We start from the raw sequence: 20,591 nt of genomic DNA on the forward strand, positions 1-20,591 counted from the left end.
CAAGCAACCATTCCCTGGAACTGGGATGCTTTGCCCGCCACCTCCAGGAAGCTCTCCAAGGCTGCTTCACCCACAGAGATTCCTTGCCCTCCTGTACTTGCATCTCTCCAGCCCTTAATTATTTGATTTCTAAAAATAGAAGCCTGTCCCTTGTTAAACTGTTCCTTGTAAGATATCTGAGGTGACGTCTCAGGATGTGTTCTGTGTGGCCAGCTAAGGAGGAACGGAAGAGCGGGCAGCCTGCTCCCTTCGTGACTGTTGACCAGCTGAGTAATCGCCCCGTCACCCGCTTCCCTGCATCCTCCATCTGGCCAGGGTCAGTCCTTCCCACTTACTTGCTGACATGTGGGGTGTGGCAGAATGGGTGTGGTGCAGAAAAGATGAAGGCCCTACTGTGTGCAGGCTCCGCTGTATTTTCTTCTACTTATTTTTACCCTGAGCCTGTGAAATCAGTAACCTTTTCATTCCCTGTTTTGCTGGGAAGACCAGGTCTTAGAGCGGTCAGGCAGCTGGCCCCAGAGCTCCAGGTGGAGGCAGAATGGGGCTTCACTGGGGGCTCCCAGCCAGCTTCCAGCATCTCCTCCCCGACCCACTGCAGAGCCAGAGACCTGGGTCTGCACCCTCCCTCAACGGCCTCCTAACAGTGTGACCTTTACACGTCTCTTAGCTTCTGTGCATCTGAGTTATAATTTGCTAATCTGCATAATCGGGGGAAATAATAATTACTTAATTCACTGATTGTTACGAACATGACGTGCGATAATGAATATCACAAAAGTGAAAGCGTCGTGTAGACTGTAAGGTGCTCATGAAGGTTAGATTTTCTTCTTATTTTCAAGGGTGAAGGTCCTGTTCCTGCACCAGAGTTCCGGAATGGGGAGACTCCTCCCCGCTCAGGCTCTCCCCAGCGACGGTCAGCCTGCCTGCCTCCCGTCCAGGGCTCCTGTGCCTTTCATCGGTGCTGCCGTTGTGACCATCACCACGGACAAGCTCGGGCATCTCTCCTCCCTGGGATGATTCGGAGAACTCACCATATTTACTCGCCGAGGTCCTGGAGACTGTGGAGTTGTTCACTGCATTGTAGGCTGTCACCTGCTTGGACACCAAAGCCACCACAGAACCATCTGGCACCTGCAGGGAAAAGGCTTCTAAGAGCCTGGGCACAGAAACTCTGCCACCTCAGGAAATAAGGACAATCAGAATTCACTTGGACCTCAGGGGCAATCACAGAGGACCGGGGGACTTTGGAGGCTGTCGGCTTGGCTTTGACGAAACAAGACAGACCTGAACACTGAGTAGTAGCCTATGCTGAGGCTCCCTCTTGGAGCAGCTCTGGCAAGAGCTTCTCAGCAGCACCCTCCTTCCCCATGCTTCCCTGGCAGGGCACCTGGCCTCATACCCCAGGGATCATCCAAGAAAGGGCCTTTTCTTGGGGACTTGACCACACCCTGCTGGAAGCACGCATGTTGGGATCCTATCTCCAAAAATGTTAAGGTCTCCTGGCTGGGCAACATCAAGTTCCCCTGGGTCACTAAGGGATCAGAAGGGCTGGCAGACAGGGGGATGTACAGCTTGGTGTCCAGCCTCTGGGGGAGCCTGTTATTCAAGGCCTGAGGCTTGGAGGGACCCGCGGGTTAGTGAACCCCACCCCTCCTGCGCAGTCACCCCACCTGGTAATGGGCCAGGGTGTTCAGTCTCTTCCAGTCATTCTCAATTTTGGTGGTGATGTCTTCATCCTGCAAGATCATCCTCGCCCCGCTTCCTTGTCGCCACTCTGCAGGGAGAGCAGTTGCATCTCAGAGAGGCCCTTGGGCCCCTCTTTCAGGGATCCCGAGGGCCCCAGTGTGGGCGGCTACCCTGTACCATCTGGAGCGTGCATCCATGGACATACAGGTGCACGCAGATGCTCCCTGAGGAGCGGCGAGAGGCTCTCAGTGCAGAGGGGTCCTGAATTCCTGCTCTGGTCCTCATCCCAACTAACTATGGGACAAAAGCGGGATAACATCACCTGTCCTCCCCTGCCCACCTGACCCCGTGAGTAGGACTCACATTGGTGAGTAGATGCTTAGTAAATACTGGCTGAATGGATAGGGCAGGCCAAAGTAGCATCATCACCACCACAGGCTCGTGGGCTTGATTGCAAGGTCTTGGAGCTAATGAGACCAAGCCTGCAGGCTCAGTCTGCGTGCACCCTGGTCCAATTCCAGGGGCGCGTCCTGTACCCAAAAGCCAGCAGGTCGGTCACCCTTGGCAGGGAGGCTGGGTGAACATGTGTGGAGAGGTCAGCAAAACCTGTTCTCATGCCCAGGATCAGCCCATCCCCATGGAGTTGATGTGGATAGCGTCATCTTGCTGATCTATCCAACACCTAATTATTTGATGCTACAGGTATGTACTTCTAGCCATACGTTCTCCTCAAGGGCCCAGACACCCACAATGCACAGGCTCTCTGCTGGATTCCACGTGGGGAAGCAGGAGACTGTTTCTCATCAACCACATTGCCGTCACCCCCCATGGTACAAATCACATGGAGATGAAGACGTGCACACTCCGGTCCTCAGATATATGCACATGAAGCCCCAGGTGCATGCCAGGCACACACCCGCACTCCAGTGCATGTGCACGTGCACATCCACACACGCACATATGTTCACATGCACACACCAGAAAAGAAAAACAGCCTTTTAAATTCAAATGTATTCACGTGTGCTGCAGCCAGGAAGCCCCGAACCCGGCTTCCAGGCAATCCGCACAGACATCAGTGCTTCTGAACTATGCAGGAGCCCCAGGATTCACAGAGTGCAGTGGGGTGCTGGCCCGAGTCAGCCAACATCCTTGCCTCACCCTGCTGTGTATGGTTCCTATGGCCTCCGCTGACTCGAGTCAGAATCTGCCCCCGCCTGTGCCGTTCCCTCCAGTAAGGCTGAGCTGTGGGCCCGCCACCGGCCACCTCTGCAGCACGGAGGGCCCCGAAGCCTCCCTGCCTTGTGCCCTTGGCAGGGCCAGTGCTACTGATGGGAACCAGGCCCAGGAAGGGAGCTGCCTGCCCTGAGCAGCAGCAGAGATGCTCAGAACACCCCAGTCCCTGCTCCATTCCCGGGCTTGCCTGCTTTCTGGTCTGAAGGTTCCTGCGGTGCCGGGCCATCCCAGGAACGAAAACACACGGATACTACATGTGTTCACTGCAGCAAAGGGGCCTCACTAGGTCCGTGGGGACTGCCGGTCATTCAGTCTCGCGGACGGCACGGCTGGAGTCAATCATGCTGCTTAGGGCCTGGGGGCAGGTCAGGTCGGTCACTAAGGGGCGATGCCTCACTGTGGCACTGAGGCGGCAGGGTTGGGTTTGTTGTGTCTTTTGCTTTTGTTTTTCATTTTCTGTAGGTATGTACGGACGCAGGGGTTTGTGAGTGGCAGGGCCAGTCGTGGCACATCCGTCAGCTGATACGTGGTACAGTCCGACTCCTGGTGAAGGCCAGCCTGGAGCCAAGGAATATGGCAGCGGTGCGCTTTAGCCTGGTCCCACAGCAGGCCCTAGAAGATGAAGCCTCTTGGGACTCCCCCGCTTGCTGGTGAAGAGCACCAGGGCCATTAAGTCAGAGGCTGCGTGGTGGGGGCGGTACAGAGACAGCCTGGGTGCACAGCAGACCATGTTCTGCACTCCCCATGTGGGGGCTGGAGGAAAAGCAGGGGAAGAGCTCTGGGTGTTACGTCCACGGGCTGGGCCCGAGGGAGAAGGAAGTCTCCTCCACTGAAGTGGCTGTGGGCTTGTCAGGACTGGTTGGGGACCAGCTTTCTGGTTTAGCAGCTGCCCTGGTCCGCTTGCTGTTGGGAGTTGTAGTACAACTCAGTGGGATCTGAACAAGCCATGCTGCCAGGTGGACTAAGCAATGATAGCTGGTGACTGATTCTGGACCCTGATGTAAGGCTTCCCTGTTGCACAACTCCCCTGAAATTGTGCAGTGCGCAGCCTGTGCAGCTGTACTCGGCAGCCTTGGTTCTGAGTCATGTCCAATAATTATGTAAGCAAGTGAAAATCAGTCTGTTTCTCTGTCCCCAAATGAAAAAAGTAGGGCAGAGTATGGCCATGCTTCCCCCAGGGCAGTCAAAGAATGATGGCTTGTCCTTGAGAGTACAAAAATTTGATGCTGCTAGATGCCTACTGCAGTGCTGGTCCAGCACCAGGGACGTAATAAGTACCTGAGTATTTATTAAAGGAATAATGAATAAGTGAAGGAAGGAAGGAAGGAAGGAAGGAAGGAAGGAAGGAAGGAAGGAAGAATGAGTGAGTGAGTGATGGTGGCCTATTTTCCAGGCAGTATAAGACAATTTTCTGCCTGTACGTTGGTGTTCACAGTGAGCAGGCACAGAGTTGCAGGTGGAGGTGAACAGTGAACTATACTGTTAGCAACCCAGGTCAAAGGTTGTTCTCAGACACACAACCAGGCACAGCCAGTGCCAGAAGGAAAGTTGTCTTAAATTATCATCAGTCATCCTTCTAATTTCATGACTAGGAAATGAAAGAAACAGGTTGGGAAGACATATGCAGAGGTCTGTAGCACCAGGCCACTGCTCCTTCTGATAACCAGCTGAGTTCTCTTCCCCGGGGCACTTACTGGGCTCCTTCTCTGGGCAGGACACTGGACAAGGTCATCTGGAGACAGTGACAGAGGAATTCCCATGCTCTAGGTGTTCCCCGGACGAGGACACGGCTTGGGGCACTGCAGTGTGGCACTCGCCACATCTGTGTGTCAGCCAAGTGTCGGGATGTGGGGAGGGTGTGAGGTGGCAGGCCTGGAGCCCTGAGCCCTAGCGGGTACCTGCTTCCCCTCAGCTGCCTGCTTTCAGTTCTAGGAACCCAAGAAGGCTGCCAGCAGTGTCCCTCGGGCCCCAGGAGTTTCCTTTCCATAAATTGAGTTGCACTGTTGGTGCGGACTGATGTGCAGTGAGCTCTGCAGTGGGCAGCAGGGTGCTCCAGGGCAGGCAGGAAACATGCTCTTTGCCGATGTCAAGGTGTGCTCACCTATTCAGGAGCCGCGAGAAGAGACCTCTGGTGGGGTACCAGCAGGCGGGGGTGGGTAGCAACTATGGTCTTTTAGCTATTATCCCCCAAAGTTAGGAATATTCCCCCAGGTACCAAGATGAGGATAATGAGCTGGAGTCAAGGAAGAGAACCCCGAGCCCTGCTTTTAGAGCTCTTGGGCCTGTTACCCTCATTGCCTCTTACACAGAAACATTGGCTTGCCCTTTTTCCTGAAATATGAGAAAGGTAAACAAGTGACATTCTCAGTCCTGATGGATGGAAAGCCAGAGAGATGGGGGCCAGCTGTTGGCAGCCCCATCCCTGGGGCCTGCAGGAAAGAAGCGAGGCCATGGGGCACTTGCTGAGCTGAGCCAGGATGGAGGGGGGCGTGTGGAGTGCAGCGGGAAGGCACGGGATTTTCCCTGGCACCTGATAATTGGACTGGGCTAACATGGAGACTCATCCCTGAAACTCACTCTTCTCTGTCAGGGCCCTCACTTTGACCTGTTGGCCTGAACACACTTCTGCTTCCGAGTGACACTTCCCTTCCTTTCCTGAAACCCCTCATCCAGACCAGCCATGGGCTCTGTTCTCCCCAGACTCATCATGGCATGTCTCAAGAAAACCAAAATAGTGGGCATGGGCTCAGCTCTCCGGGGTGCTCTTGCTCTGCTTCGTGACCTTGTCTCGCCATGGGCATGAGCCCGGGAGCTCTGCTGAGTCATGCCAGGGCCAGGAAGGGACAAGGTCGAGGGCCAAAGCGTCTGGCTTCCTCCTGTCTCGGGAGCCGTCCACCCTTCACACGGCATCGCTGGCTTCTGGCAATCTCATCCCTGCCCGGCAGTGAGGAACCCAAGAGCAGACTGAACCGGTTGAAGGTCACCTTCAGATCTGAAGGACAGCGGCCTGGCTCCCTTGGCAGTATGTGTGGCTGTTTGGTCAGCCCAGGAGGCCCCCCGAGCAAGGGCGTATCTCATTTTGTGCTCTGTGTACTGTTGCATATTCAATATTGCTTAGTTTTAATGACAGTAATGAAAATCAATAGAACCCAGCCTCCCAATACCAAGTTCAGCACCCTTCACCAGACAGGCTCCTTTTGTCTTGCCTATAAAAACAGCACTAAAAATATCTCTCTTTTGTGTCCCCACCTTGCTATGTATGTGTGAGGTGACCCCGTTAGAACAGCTGAGGGGTGAGGAGACAGCCAGGCCAAGGCCAGCGTCCTCCAGGTGAATGCCCAGCCTCCAGACAGCTTTGCCTGCCCCTGGGGCACAGAGAGAGACTGGAAACTACCTCCAGGCACCAATGATGGGGGACACTGAGCTCAGGGACAGCCCCAGAGAATCCTGAGACAAGGCACACTCTGGACCAGGACATATGGGAAGAGGCATCTCCTGTGGCCACCGTGCGGAAAATCCAGATCCAGAAAATCTCAGAGCCCCATTACACACTCATTCCAACACCATCTGCCCAGCACCGACGGTGCACCAGGCCCTGTGCCGGTAGCGCATGGCACCTAATAAAACCAAAGCCCTGGTTCCTGAAGGGCTCCCTGGGTGGAGGGCTGGGAGGGAGCCTGACAAATCACGGGCCCAGGATTGGGGCTGGGTAGAGGGGAGAGTGAGCAGCGTCTGGGGAGTGGGGCAGGGATGGCTGTGGGGCTGAGGGCCGAGGGGCAAGCGGGGCGGGCGCTCTGGCCCAAAGGGGCCACTTACGTGATGCTCCAGGGGGCCCCATGAAAGGAGAGGCCGGAGAGGCATGTGCAAGTCAGGAGTGGGTTAAGAAAGCTCTGGCAAGCCGGGCTAAGGCATCAGGGTGAGCTGCGGGCCAGGGAGACGGGGTGGTTGAGAAGGGGGGAGCTCTTGAGGGACATGGAGGTAGGGATGGCTGCCCTTGGCCAAGGCAGAGGGGACTGGGGTGTAGATGTAGGGGTGTTCAGGAGGTAGACCACACAGTGCTTGGAAATTCTCTGGGAAGAGGGGATGGGAGCACCATGACATGTCCCCCAAGTTTTGAGAAGGTGGCTGAGGGATTAGCTGGAAGCCGGGGCATAGAGGACGGGGGGGCTTCATCTGCAGGACAGCCCTGGAAGGAGGCCCGGGCCCCAAGCACATCTCTGGCCTGGCTCCTGGAGGGTCCCCTACCTCCCAGCAGGTGCTATGCCGAGAGGCTCCCCCTCCCTGGAGCACGAACCTGCACCAGCTCTGGCCCTTGTGGTGTGAGATGCAGGCGAGGACACATGTATGCACACGCACAGTCACATACTCATAGATGTATGCACACACATATTCATGCGTGCACCTCATTTTACCTTAAGGTGGGGACTCAAGGTTTGCAAACCCTGCCCCCCCTTTCCATTCTTTCTATCAGCACATCCCGTCAGACCCATCACAGAAGCTTTGGGAAGGGCTGACCTGGACAGGCAAGGGAGGAGGGAATCGCTCAACAGACTTCGCGGTCCTGCTGAGCCACCCCTCCTGATCCACGAGGGACTGTCCCAGCGGATGCCTGTACTTCCACCCCAGGCCACCCTGTCCCCCCACCGGGCGGGCTCTCACCCAGGGGCACACGCCAACCCTGCCCAGGGCCTGCTCTACCCCCCCAAGGACAGGATCCTGAGCAGAGGGCTGGAGGCGGAGACATGAGGACTGCTGGACACCTGTCGACAGGTGGGAACGTGCATCAGAGCAGAACGGGGAGGGGCCGTGACAGGATCAGAGCTTCACCGCCAGCGAGGCTGGAAAAGACCTGGGAGCAGGAGGGGGCATACCGTCTAAATATGTTTCCTCACAAAAGAAAAAAAAAAGTATTTTAGTTATTGTGAGAGCAAGTTCTCAAAGAGAAAATAACTGAACTTTGAAATGGGGTGCTCCAGAGAAGAAATTCCCAGGTGGGACTGTGCCGTCTGCACGCGAGGGGCCACGTCTCGGTAAACTGGAAGGCACGCGGCTCTGGCTAGTTGTTGGCTCTTTGGGGAAGTTGGTGGGCAAAAGAAGGCTGGGCTCTGCTACTCCATTAAGGACAGAGGAGCTGGAGCTTAATGGATATTCTTGAGTGTGGGACACAGAGGCTCTGGGGTCCCTCGAGCAGTGTCAGAGAAGAGTGAAGCAGGCAGGTGGTGGGCACTGCAGAGGGGGAAAGGGCGACCCTGGGATTCCCACGCACGGCACCAAGAGGCAGCTGTTAGCTCTGACCTCTCTCTCTCACAGCTCCCGCCTGGCAGCCCTGTGCCCTGCTCCAGGCTCCAAGCACAAAGGACAGACACACTCACAACCCAATTTGTTATACTTCCACCTTCTGGGGAGAGAGGAAGGTGAAAGAAGAAAGAGAGGGGAAAAAAATCCCATTTTCTTTATCTGTCCTTCCCATCAGGTGCAGCGGAAAATGCAAACTGGGGAGACAGCTGCTGTGACCTCTTTATATTTCCTTCGGAAGATACTGTATCTTTTTATTGCATGCAGGAATTACTTATTTGAAAGAAAAAATATATATATATCCTTTCAGCATGACTTGAACCCTGAACGGCAAGACAGAGGGGGTGGCCAAGTTCCAGGGGCTATTGAGAGAGCATTTTGCCTTAAACCAGAGGAATCTCCGGAGGCCAAGGCTCGTGGGGAGACTGTCTGGGGAGGACGTGGGTGTTCTCTCCACCTTCCTGCTGTGTGACCAGGGCCCATGCACTGTGCCTCTCTGAGCGGCAGATTCTCCTGCGCAGTGGAACAGACCAGCATCAGTGATGTCCTCTTTGCTCACACAGAGTCCCCTGGCTCAGAGGGAGGGGTGCCGTGCAGAGAAATGAGGAACTCGTCCTGCTCACACTGGTACCCCCATGCCTGGCACAGAGCTTACCCCGAGGTAGGCTCTTACGATACATCGGTTGAAGAGTTTAGTGCTGCAGGGGGGTACTTAGACCCAGTACCTGCAGGTGGAAAGGGACATAAACGGGTTGAGGACAGCCTCCTGTATAAAAGAGTGGGGTACTATCGCCACTGTGCTTTGAGTGCTCCTGAGGTTGCCCCTGACCCAGCGCGGCCCCCAATGCCTGCCCTGGGGTGTCTTTCCTTCCCTAGATTCCAACAGACTGAAATGAAAGCAGGCCTTGTGTCCTTCACTTTGGCTCTTGTGCTGGTTAATTTGATGTGTCAACTTGGCTGGGCCTAGGCATCCAGTTATGTGCTCAGACATTATTCTGGATGTTTCTGTGAGGTTGTTCTTAGATGAGATTAACGCTTCAATTGGTGGACTTTGAGTAAAGTGAATTGCCCTCCATAATGTAGGTGGGCCTCATCCGGTGAGCTGAAGGCTGAAGAGGAGAAAAGACCGACCTCCCCTGAGCAAGAGGGAATTCTGCCTGCAGAAAGCCTTCAGACTTGACCTGCAACACAGGCTCCTCCTTGGGTCTCCAGCCTGCCAGCCTACCTGCAGGTTTTGAACTTGGCCGGACCTTTAGCCAGAGACTGAATGTTTGTGTCCCACCAGAACTTCTATGTTGAAATCCTAATCCCCAACGTGAAGGGATTTGGAAACGGGGTCTTTGTGAGATCGAAGGTCATGAGGGTGGAGCCCTCCTGAACAGAATTAGTGGCTATAAGAGGGACCCCCGAGACTCCCGTGTTCCTTCTGCCAGGTGAGGACACAGGGAGAAGGCACCACCTGTGAACCAGGAAGCAATCTTCACCAGACACTAAGTCTCCCAGCACCTTGATCTTGGACTTCCCAGCCTCCAGAACTGTGAGAAATTTCTGTGCAGTCTATGGTATCATGCTACAGCAGTCCAAATGGACTAAGGCTCCATAATCACATGAGCAATTCCTTAAAATAAATCTCTCTCTCTCTGCACATTCTATTGGTTCTGTTTCTCTGGAGAACCCTGACTAATACATCCCCTATCTTCGCTGCTTAACACCTGGGAAAGTCTGGTGAAAGGGTGGGTGGAGGTGGGGGTAGGGAGGGGGAGAGAACTTCAGTCCAAGGAGCAATGAATAGAAGTGTCTGGCATGAGGGGCCAGGCTGGGCTGGGGGCCACGGTGATGATGAAAGGCAGGAGGAGGTGTTTGGGGCTGGATTTACTTAGGACAATTACAGGGGTGACTTAAAATGTGTTTGCTCCCTTCTGAGCTGTTCTGGGACAAGTGTCCTTGCTTTGCCAGGGGCCAACATCAGGAGGGGGAAGGCAACCTTTGCCCAATGCCCTCAGCTAGGGGAAGGGGAAACGAAAGGAGGATGGCTGGCTCTCTTGCCTCTGTCCAAGGCATGTGGCTGAGTCCTTTCCAGGCCTGTGTGCTTCATGTTCTGTCCCTTTGGCATAGATTAATTTTTGATAATAATCACACCTTACATTTGTAAACTGCTTTTAGGGTTTTAAAGCACTATCACCTACATGATGGGAAAAACTTGCCTTGCTTCTTTCTCCCCTTGGGGGCCACGAGGCTGAGTTGAATCATGTGGAAAAAGCATTTGGGTCTCGGAGGAGGCCCCATTTCCTTGTTATGCAATCTGGCTTTGGTAGAAAGAAGGCCAGAGCTTTTGGGGCAACTCCAAGCCCTGGATCTAATAGAAAAAAGGACATTCCTCAGAAGAGCACCCACCATGGGAGGCCTTTATGAGGAGTTCAGCATAGCGCTCCTTCCCCAGTAGGATGGGGCCCTGAGGCTCTGACTGCGTCTTTGGCTCCCCCCCCTTATCTGTCCTTGCTGTCGGAGGCCTCGTCCCTCCAGGGTAGACCCTGGGTCCTCCTCTGGGACAGGTGCCCCTGTGGTCTCTGGCGAGCTGAAATGCGGGCAGCCGTGGTGGGCAGTGCATCAGGGGACATGGAGCCCCTGCTGGGCAGCAGGCGGCCTCTCCCTGACCGGAGCACCCTGGAGCTCAAGAGCGTACAGCCCCGCTCAGGCCCCTTCCCTTGGGGGAAGGCAGGGAGTACCCCCGCTGCTCCGAGGCGGCCCCTTCTGCTGCAAATGGTTCACCGCTACGGCCGTGGGGTGCTTTCCATCTTTTCATTCACCATCTGCTGGGCTGGGCTTGCACCCCTAGACCTTTTAAGGGAGCAATTTTCTAAAGCTAAGAGGCAGCCCCTTCCCCTCCCAAGCTCAGGGTGTGCAGATCCCAGGTGGGGAGGGTGATCCTGAGCAGCAGGTACCGGCCACAAAGTCTCCCTCCAGGAAATCAAGCAGGTGCGGAGAGTGTGGTCCCTGAATACGCTTCCAGAGGGCGCCCCCTTAGCTTGGGGTTGAGAGGACACGGAAGAACGTTGGCTCCCACCCTCTCTAAGATCCAGGAAGCGTTGGGAACCACCACAGGCTGGAGTGTTCTTTACCACCATCTGCCCTTTTCTGGTAAGGAAGAGAAGGCATTCAGGTGCAAAAACTCCATCTCCATGCTTCAGGTGGAGGCTCACGAGGCCACCTGCCGCTCTCCCTCCTGGGGAGACACCCCATTCCCGAGCAAGAGAAGCAATGGTCCGATATGCACCTGCACACAGGAGCTCTTCCTGTGTTCTAGTACCATCTTTCCAAACCCACCTTCCCCACGAAGGTTTTTATAACGGTTCCTCCTCTTGGCCCCACCATGACAGGTTATTCCCCTGCCCACTGTGCAGAGAAGGACGCTGAGAAGCCGAGCATGCACACTGACGTGGCTCTCACACACAGACAGAGGGACTGGGGAGCTACCTGGCCACCCCCCGTGAGCTCAGCTTTCCCCGGGAAACCCGTCATGGAACAACCCCCTTAGTTGTTTGGGGGTGGGGAAGGTGGGAGTCTTCCTTCCTGGTAGCCCTGTCCCCTTGCACTGGTTCTGCAACAGGAGGCTTCCCCACGTCGGTGTGTGGGATCTTCCTGGCAGCAGATCGCCCACATGCAGACACGAGCGCTCCCTCCGACCTGAGTGCCCGGTGCGCTGGGACGTGCAGGTGGACGTGCTTGCCCCCCGCCCCCCCCCCCCGACTCTCACACAGGCCTCCTCCTGGTCCCAGACGCAGCACAAGCAGGGCTGCCTCCCAGGGGAAGGAGAGCACGTGCTCGCCCAGTCTCTCTCCCCGGGCGTCAGAGCCCTGGGCACGGTGCCGAACACAGCCCACCAGGGGCCGAGCAAGAGGAGGGGTGGTCAAAGGGAGCAGAAAGAGTTGAGGTGGGTTAGCGAACTTCCCGATCCTGAGTCTTCAGGCATCAGAATTTGGGGGGAAGTGGGCGGCGCAGCGGGAGGGGGTGAAGATTCCCTTTGGATGTTAGAAAACAGTAGATGCTCATCTGTCTTGGATGGCTTAGCTGAAGGCAGCTTAGAGGCCCGAGGGATGGATTAGGGGCCCCTGGAGGTCCTCCCACCCGTCCATTGCCACAAATCTCCAGACACAAGCACATACACATCAGTGCTTTCTCCCCACGCCCGGGATCAACAAACAGACACACGCTGTCTCCTTATCAGTGTTCTTCTCCCGAGCAGTAGTGACAGTGGCCAAGGCTAAGTGAGTGTGTGCTAGGGGCCAGGCACTGCGTCAAGAGGCTTTTACATGCCTCATCTCGTTTCTTTCTTACAACGAGATGCGCGCTACTATTATCTCTGTCATACAGGTAAAGACACTAAGGCACAGAAAGGGTAAGTAACTGGACCAAGGTCACACAGCTGGGACTTTGCTGTGTCAGGACTCAAATCCAGGTGTGACGCCGAGCCACGATGACACACTGCCTCTCTTCAGCCTGGCCCCTTTGGAGCTCGGAGCTCCCCACTAGGATTTCCCCAGGACAGTGTCTCATTAAACACTCAGGCCAACCTTAACCAGATCTAAGGACAGCTGGCCCTAAGTGGCGTGCCCTTGTTTATATAGGCTATGCAATCTATTCATGGAACATTCGCATAAAATGTCATCCTGCTCCCCAGCAGGCTATCCTCTCTCATTTTTCTCTCTTCTTTCTCTCCATCCTCCATCACTGACCCAGATCCCTCCTGCCTTAGGTTGTCAGCAAAAATGACTTGCACAGAACAGAGGGGAAGGGAAGAGCTCGGGGGCTAACAATGGTGGTGGCGGGACCTTGGACCACACAGACTCAGCCTGAATCCCCTTCGTGCACAGAGGACACCCCTTGGCTACTCCAAAGCCCCCAGAGGTGGTGGTGCGGCCAGCCGACGGAGTCCCCTCTTTGCCTAGCGCTCACTAACAGCCATGGAGGCAGGCTTCCCTGGGCTCCTGGGACCTGAGCATGTCTGCTCCCTGCACCCTGGCTCCACTGGTCCGTAGAAGGTGCTTCTGACCAGTCCCAGGGCAGCCCCTGGCTGGGCAGCCTACTCACCCAGGTCCATATCTGCAGCCTTGGGCCGGTGGGAGCAGGGAACATTCTTAAAGATGGCGTCCAGAATCTTCTCCTTGACCTGAGTAATGGTGTCGCAGTTGAGGATCTTCACTGGGACCTCGGGGCTGTTGGCATTGTCTGGGTTGACACAGCTCAGGACCTGGAGGAAGGGGGAATGGAGGCGTGTGGGGGAGGGTGGGAGGAATTACTGAGTCCCAGGCGCATTCTGGACACCACTGCATGCACGCACGCTCTCTCTCACACGCACACCACATGCACGCCACACACACGGCACCTTCTCAGCAGCACACCTAGACCCCTGCCTACCTCTGAACCCCCACCTTCCATGTGTGTCGGTACCTCCTCCCTGTCACTCCCCCCCCCACACGCACGCATGCACGCGCGCACACACACAAATGTGAATCTGGCTCCTTGCTCAAGAGATTTCATAAGCTTCAATTTTTGTGAGGGTTTGGGGCCGATTGGAGCTTGGAGAATCTATAAGAAGCTTAATGTGCTCTTTAAAAAGAAAAATGTGCAGGTTCAGGCCCCTGGAGAGGCCTTCCTGGCTCTGAACCTGCAACCTCGTATTTGGAGAAGAGGCCACCCTGGCTCAGGGCCTCAGTGTCTCTTTTTGGAACTAGTCAGAAAAATGAAGGCTCTGCCTAAAGCACCAAGCGATAATTTTTTCCTTGAAAAAGTTCTGGGCTGTTTCCCAAGGTTTCTCTTCCCTTGCTGTTCTCGGAGAGGGCTGTCTACATGGATGGGACTGTGTGGGATGCTGGGGGCACCATAGAAGGGCACGCGGGCTCCCACACCCTCCCTCTGCTCCTGCCACCTAAGCCCTCCACGTGCCTTCCTCCCTGGTCTCTCACTGCACCCCCCCACCTCCCTCCCTGATCTCTCGCTGCACCCCACCCCATCCCTCCGATCTCTTGCTGCATCCCCCCCATCTCCCTCCCTGGTCTCTCACTGCACACCCCCACCTCCCTGCCTGGTCTCTCACTGCACCCCCCCACCTCCCTCCCTGGTCTCTCGCTGCACCCCCCCACCTCCCTGCCTGGTCTCTCGCTGCACCCCCCCACCTCCCTGCCTGGTCTCTCGCTGCACCCCCCCACCTCCCTCCCTGGTCTCTCGCTGCACCCCCCCACCTCCCTGCCTGGTCTCTCGCTGCACCCCCCCACCTCCCTGCCTGATCTCTCACTGCACCCCCATCACCTCCCTCCCTGGTCTCTCGCTGCACCCCCCCCCACCTCCCTCCCTGGTCTCTCGCTGCACCCCCCCCACCTCCCTGCCTGATCTCTCGCTGCACCCCCACCACCTCCCTGCCTGATCTCTCGCTGCACCCCCCCACCTCCCTGCCTGATCTCTCGCTGCACCCCCCCACCTCCCTGCCTGATCTCTCACTGCACCCCCACCACCTCCCTCCCTGGTCTCTCGCTGCATGCCCCCACCTCCGATTGCAGGCCTGCAGACTCCGAGGACAGTTTCCTCCCCCACCCCTGCTCCGCATGGTGGCAATCAGAACCCTGGCCCCTGGACACCTGCCTTTCATTAGCAGCCAGACTGCTGCGAGCTCACATGAGAACATGCTTCTTCCATTAAGCAGGAAAAAACCTCCTAAATCTACAAAACCAAACTCTCACCCTCAAAATGTCCTAAACTGAAAACAACGGTGGAAGGAACTCTGGACCGTGGGTCCCTTCTGCGTGCCCTCTCCCAGCTGATCCTTCTAAAGCTTTCTGGGACCCTTGCTGCCCCCTCTGTGGCCAAGAACAGCCTGTCACTTTGTGCTGTCCTGGGCTCAGGCTCCCCCAAGCAGCAACGCAGCCTTATCTGGGCATTGTCCCCTGAGGGACACTGAGGCAGAGGCTGCCCCCTGAGTATGCCCTTCTGACATTTCTCCTTGCCTCAGGGGCTTATGGTGGCCCTAGCAGAACCCCGTGGGGTGCTTCAGGGCATTCGGAGAAGAAGCGGTGGTCAGTAGCCATTCTGAGGGACAGGGTTTCCTGGCCACTGGCCAAACCACAGCTCCACCCAGAACATCCCTTCCCCATATTCCCATTCCTATGCCCCTTGGTTAGGTTCTGAACAAATTGCCTGGGGTTTGTTTTGCCTTTTTTGTTTTTTTTCTGCTAGCTCAGTGCTTCTCAAGTTTTAATGTGAATAGAATCACGGGGGGGGGGGGGGTTGTTTGCATCCAGCACCCAGCACCTCACAGGCTCCCCGGTGAGCACCCACTAGCAGGCTCCTGGGCGATGCCAGTGGGCACTCCCAGCAGCAGGGCCCTAGAGCAGGGGAGCTCAAGTTCTAGTGTCAAGCCAATTAATCACACAACTGAAGGGCACCTAGCTATAAAGTGATGCAGCCCGGAGCCTCTCAGCACCTTTCTCCTTTGGGGTATCCCTCCGGCCCAGGACAACAACAGCGTCAGTTGGCCCAGGCTGTCCAGGGCTCCTCTAGCTTTCGCTTTCTTTCTTTCCCTCCTCACCAGCCAGGGGCTGCTCCCCTTCTGCCTGTTGAGGTCCTTTTCTCTGGCCTGAGGTGGCCTTACATCTCCCTGCAGCCCTTTCTTCCCCGGGCAAAACAATTGCAATTTCTTCCTCCTCTCCTCGGGATGTCTCTTTCCCCAGGCTCTCCACCTGATGGCTGTGCTCTCCCGACCCACCCCATGTTCCTCACAGGGACCCTAAGTCCCATCATCTGAAAGCAGCCTGGCCTCTGGAGTCAAGGCTGCTGCCCGTCTGGGGACAGCGCATCATCTCAGCTCACTGTGCTGGATTCGGTCCTGAGGAACGGGGCTGGGATGGGAAAGGAAGGGGTGGGGGGGGGGATCAGGCAGGAGACTTTCAGCGGTGCTTCTAGCTCATTAAAAATCTATTCCGGTCTCTGTTTTGGGAAGAGTCCCCACCCCACCCCCCACCACCACCCTTTCTCATTTTAATCAGAGCCTCTAACTCTCTCCTCTGGAGCAGAACGTAACTGTAAGGAAGCAAGGTCCCCAGTCACCGCTGCTCCTCTGAAGCCTCCTCCGGGGAGCCCACTGGGACCCCCCCCAGCCTGCTGAAGACGGAGGGGGAAATGTGCCTCACAGCCGCATCATTCCCAGCCAGGAGGGACCATCTTCCCGCTCTCCTGGGGGTCTGGGATTTACCCTGGGCTCACTGTTCCTGCCCGGCTCAGCCCTGCTCTGCCCTGTCCTGGCCCTGCCTGTATGGGTCTCATCTCCCCATAAGCACATTTATTTTATTTTATTTTTTTAGAGAGCGAGGGGGGAGGGGCAGAGAGAGAGAGAGAGAGGATCTTAAGCAGGCTCCACGCCAGTGCGGAGCCCAACATGGGGCTCCATCTCAAGACCCTGAGGTCCTGACCTGAGCTGCGATCAAGAGTTGGACGCTTAACTGACGGAGCTGCCCAGGCGCCCCTCCCCATAAGTGCATTTAAATCCCACCCGTTTCCTCTGCACACACCCCCCCCATCTTTGTCTCCACCCATGCTTCACCCCAGACACCTGCGACCTTATCTTCTACCTCCTTCCTTTCACATCCTCTCCGCTTTCCTAGCGGAGGCCTGGTGGGAAATCACACAACCGTCCAAAAGGGCCAAGAATGAGGGTGAGCGCCCTGGCCTGGAGGGACAGTGGCAGCCAGCAGACAGGCAGACAGGCGTGGGAAAGCAGTGGCAGGGCCTCCGTGAGCAGTACTGGGCACTTACTCTGTGCTCCCTGCCTCGCACGCCTTGCCCCAGTCCATGCTCCGGACAACTCTGGGAGGTATGCACTATTATTATCCCTGTGTAAATAAGTTCTAGTGTTATCCTCCGTTTTTTCAGATAAAGACACCCCAGCTTGGAGAGATTGAGGGACCTGCTCCAAATCACCCAGCTGCTCAGAAGCAGAGGCAGGGTTCCAATCCAGACCTCATGCTCTCCTCCATGTGGCGTTCGGCTGCCTCCTAGGGTGAGAGCCGCTATCAGAGAGGGGGTCTAACCTTGACAGAGGGGATCCCCATGTTCCCTGGACAAAGGCGTTAATCACTAGGCCAATCCGGCCTCACATTCTCAGGTCATGGGGGTATTTGACCTTAGACCCGTGGGCAAAGGTGGGCTTCCAAAACACAAGGAACTCTTTCCTTGTTTTTCTCTCCTTCGGGCCCCCACCTGCTCTGCATGGAAGTGTCCCTCCCCACCCTGGGAGAGCCGATGAGGAGTTCACTGAGCGCAATCCACCAGCCCGCTGCTGGTGAGGGCTTATGACCCCACGTTCAGCGCACTGGCTTGGAACCACACTAGTCTCTGCTGAAGTGTTGCTCAGACGTGCCTGAGCTACCGGTCCCCAAATCCAGGTGCCCTGGTGTGGGGGTCCTAGGGGAGTCCGGGGTGACAGGCCTGGGTGGGACACCCGGCTGGGCCTGTGCAGCAGGCCAACCAGGCCAGGCGGCTTTTCAGCGTTTCCACCATCCGCTCTGCTGGGCAGGGGACAGCCCCGTTACCAGGGGCACGGGGCAAAGCCGTGAGGCTGTTTTACCAGGGTTTTGTAGTCGATCTGCTGGCGGATGAGCTTGTCCTCGCTCAGAGAGTAACGGGCCTCTCCTGTGATGGCGTCGATGGGCCCCTTCTCCATCTGCTGCTTGATGGCACAGAAGAGCGAGAACAGGGGCTCCCCAGCACACTCCTGGACGCAGAGAAGAACTGTGCTGGCCGGACTCTGGACCAGCCTCCCGGAGCCCATTTCTCAAAGGGCTGCTTTCCACTCCTCTGCTCCAGTTCTCTCCTGCTCCCGGTCCCCCTCCGTTGTCAACTCCCCCTCCCTCTGGACCACCTGTCTTCTCCTGTCTGCCCTCTCTTCACCTCCCCACCTCCTGCCCCCTCTCTGTTTCTTCTCCCCATCCCACTCCAGCTGCTTCCTCTGTGGCCCATCAGAGACAGAGGTCAGTCCTGGGGCTGCGAAGTCCTCAGAAAGCAAGCTCATAATTGGAAGTCGGGTTGCTCTTCCCCCACCCAGACACGTGGGCCGCTTATCCGCTGCCACACGGGCCATGGTACCTGCCCGGGACCTTGGCCAGCCTCGGGGAGTCTGGGAGAGGTGGGGGGGGAGGAAGACGGAAAGCAGGGAACTAAGGGGTGAGTTGTTTTGAGCTTACAAAGGGAATTTGGCTTTAGGGCTCCCACGGGGTCCTCTCATGGGCTCTTCTCCCCCTGGCCTGTAGGAGGAGACTGTCTCTCACGCCAGGACCGACGGGGTGGTGGAGGGTGGGTGGGCTCTGTCTCCTGAGATGGTCAGGAGTCCGCCCCCTCGGTGACAGTGACAGTGAGGAGGGGGACAGCATTTCTTGGTGGGGTTCTAAGAGTCAGGCCTGGGGAATGTGGGCTTTGGGGTGTGCAGGGAAGCCGGGGGTGGGGTGGGTAACAGGCAGCGCCAGAGATAGCCCCACATACCCACATACAATCGTACCTTGAGGAACTTGTAGAGCAGGAAGGTGAACCAGTTGGTCAGCATCTTCTCGGCCACTGACTCAGTCCTGTTACAGCAAGACAAAGACAGAAGCAGCCAGTCAGAGTGCAGGGGGAATGACCCTGCATTGATCTTGCTGCTTACAGCTTTCGGGCCAAATCCTGAGATCCTAAAGCACACTTGAATTCCACGGACTCCTAGACACCCCAGAGTGATGAGACAAGCTGTGCCTACAGAAGCCGGGAGATGACATGCTGGCGTTAGGCTCCCGGGTGGGTGTTTGGTGGGAATGTGCGGGAGCAGCTCTGTCCATCAGCACCCTCTGCAGTGATGATGAAGACTCTCTGTGCTGGCCAGTGGGGTGGCCACCAGCCATAGGTGCCCACGGAGCACTCGAAATGTGGCTAGTGTGTCTGAGGAGCTGAATTTTACATTTTCTTCACCTTTCATTGTTTGCATTTGAATGGGCACCTGTGGCTTGCAGTTACCACATTGGATGGGACAGCTTTAGAGAACTTTCTAGTTCCTGTGGGTGGGTGAAAAAAGAAGACCGAAAAACCTGGGGAGATACTAATTGGGCAGTGGATAGAAAGGAAGGTGGCAGGAGAAGTGGTGACAAAGGCCAGATAGATTAGACTGACCCCTCACCTAAAGTGAAAGACTCTCAGAGCTGACACGGACTAAAGGTGCATACCTAGCTCATCCTAAGCGATGCCCAAATTGTCCTATTTCAGAGTCCTTTGGAATTCCTCCTGGCACCCTGCTAGCATGTCATGTGCAATGACAGGAAGTGCCTTCTTGAGTCTAACTTGCATCCTCTGTGCTGCTACCCAGGTCCACTTATCCTTTTACCTTGGAAGGGAAGCCACGGCAGCAGGGCTAGGGCCAAAACACCCTTTGGGTTGCATCCACGTAGAGAAAACAAACGGGCCTCAAACTTGGCTGAGCGTGGGGCCAGCTCCAGAGAGCAACAGGCCCATCCAGGTACGTTTGGATAGACTCGGAAGTTGCAGTTGGCGGGAGACACAAATAGCTACAATCCCAGGGCAGCTGGGCAGTTGCCAGCTCCAAAGCAAACTAGGAGGAGAGGGGAAGGAAGACTGTCGAAGTGAGGGGGCCAGCAGGGGGCAAGGGGAAGAAAGGGAGGTCGAGGAGGGCAGAAGGAGAGCGCATCTGGGAGCGAGCGGGTGGAAGACAAGAGGCGGAGACGCACAGATCCAGAGTGAGGCCACACCGGGAGATTGTCGGTGGGAGCTCTGGCAGGCAGTGGCAACCCTAGAATTGTGCCGGTGGGTGGCTGCGTGGTGGAAGTAAAACAAAAATCAAAATGATCTACCTTGCTGTTTCCAAAGCTGGATGATTGCTCCAGCATGTAGCAACCTTTCACAGCTGTGCGGGCGGATGCCCAGTGCACCAGGGGAAAGCCTGAGGTAAACACTTCTGAAAGCCAAATCTAGCCACTGGCCCAAGCAGGAGGCCCCGCCTCGGGCCCAGACACCGAGGACGGAAGGCAGAAGAAGACAGGCAGAGGCAGACGATGCCGGGCAGTGATGGCTGGACGTGGGAGCTTTCCAGCTTTGTCCGCACGAAGGCTAAAGACATTGCACTAACAGCCTGGATGAGAAATGGCCTTCCAGGAGGAGGCAGATGTGAAGGGCAGCATGGATGGAGTCAGAGAGTCTCTGTGTCCTATAAAGCTGAAGCCACAGGTTATAGCTCGGTGGTCACATGTGGTCATTGGGGTCTCCCCAGTGAGGCATCCGACAGGGTGGGGCGGAGCGCCCTGGACCTGCGTGGAGCCTCCAGCAGGTGCGTCAGGCAAGGACACACAGGCTGG

At 56.4% G+C, this 20,591-nt stretch overlaps 1 protein-coding gene across 5 annotated transcripts in view; it reads right to left on the bottom strand.

Moving 5' to 3' along the window:
- The window catches only part of PLXNA4 (plexin A4), a 571,205-nt gene that overhangs the window by 21,514 nt on the left and 529,100 nt on the right, over nucleotides 1-20,591 (bottom strand). For all 5 annotated transcript variants that reach the window (XM_027573479.2, XM_027573477.2, XM_027573480.2 and 2 more), the window contains 5 exons: nucleotides 18,755-18,821; nucleotides 17,828-17,974; nucleotides 13,303-13,462; nucleotides 1,671-1,774; nucleotides 1,032-1,131 (listed from right to left, as the gene is read on the bottom strand). In XM_027573479.2, coding sequence (XP_027429280.1) covers nucleotides 1,032-1,131; nucleotides 1,671-1,774; nucleotides 13,303-13,462; nucleotides 17,828-17,974; nucleotides 18,755-18,821 — 578 coding nt within the window. The remainder of the gene's footprint in view (nucleotides 1-1,031; nucleotides 1,132-1,670; nucleotides 1,775-13,302; nucleotides 13,463-17,827; nucleotides 17,975-18,754; nucleotides 18,822-20,591) is intronic.

Source organism: Zalophus californianus, chromosome 12 (genome assembly GCF_009762305.2).
Source record: "Zalophus californianus isolate mZalCal1 chromosome 12, mZalCal1.pri.v2, whole genome shotgun sequence".
Lineage (NCBI taxonomy): Eukaryota > Metazoa > Chordata > Mammalia > Carnivora > Otariidae > Zalophus > Zalophus californianus.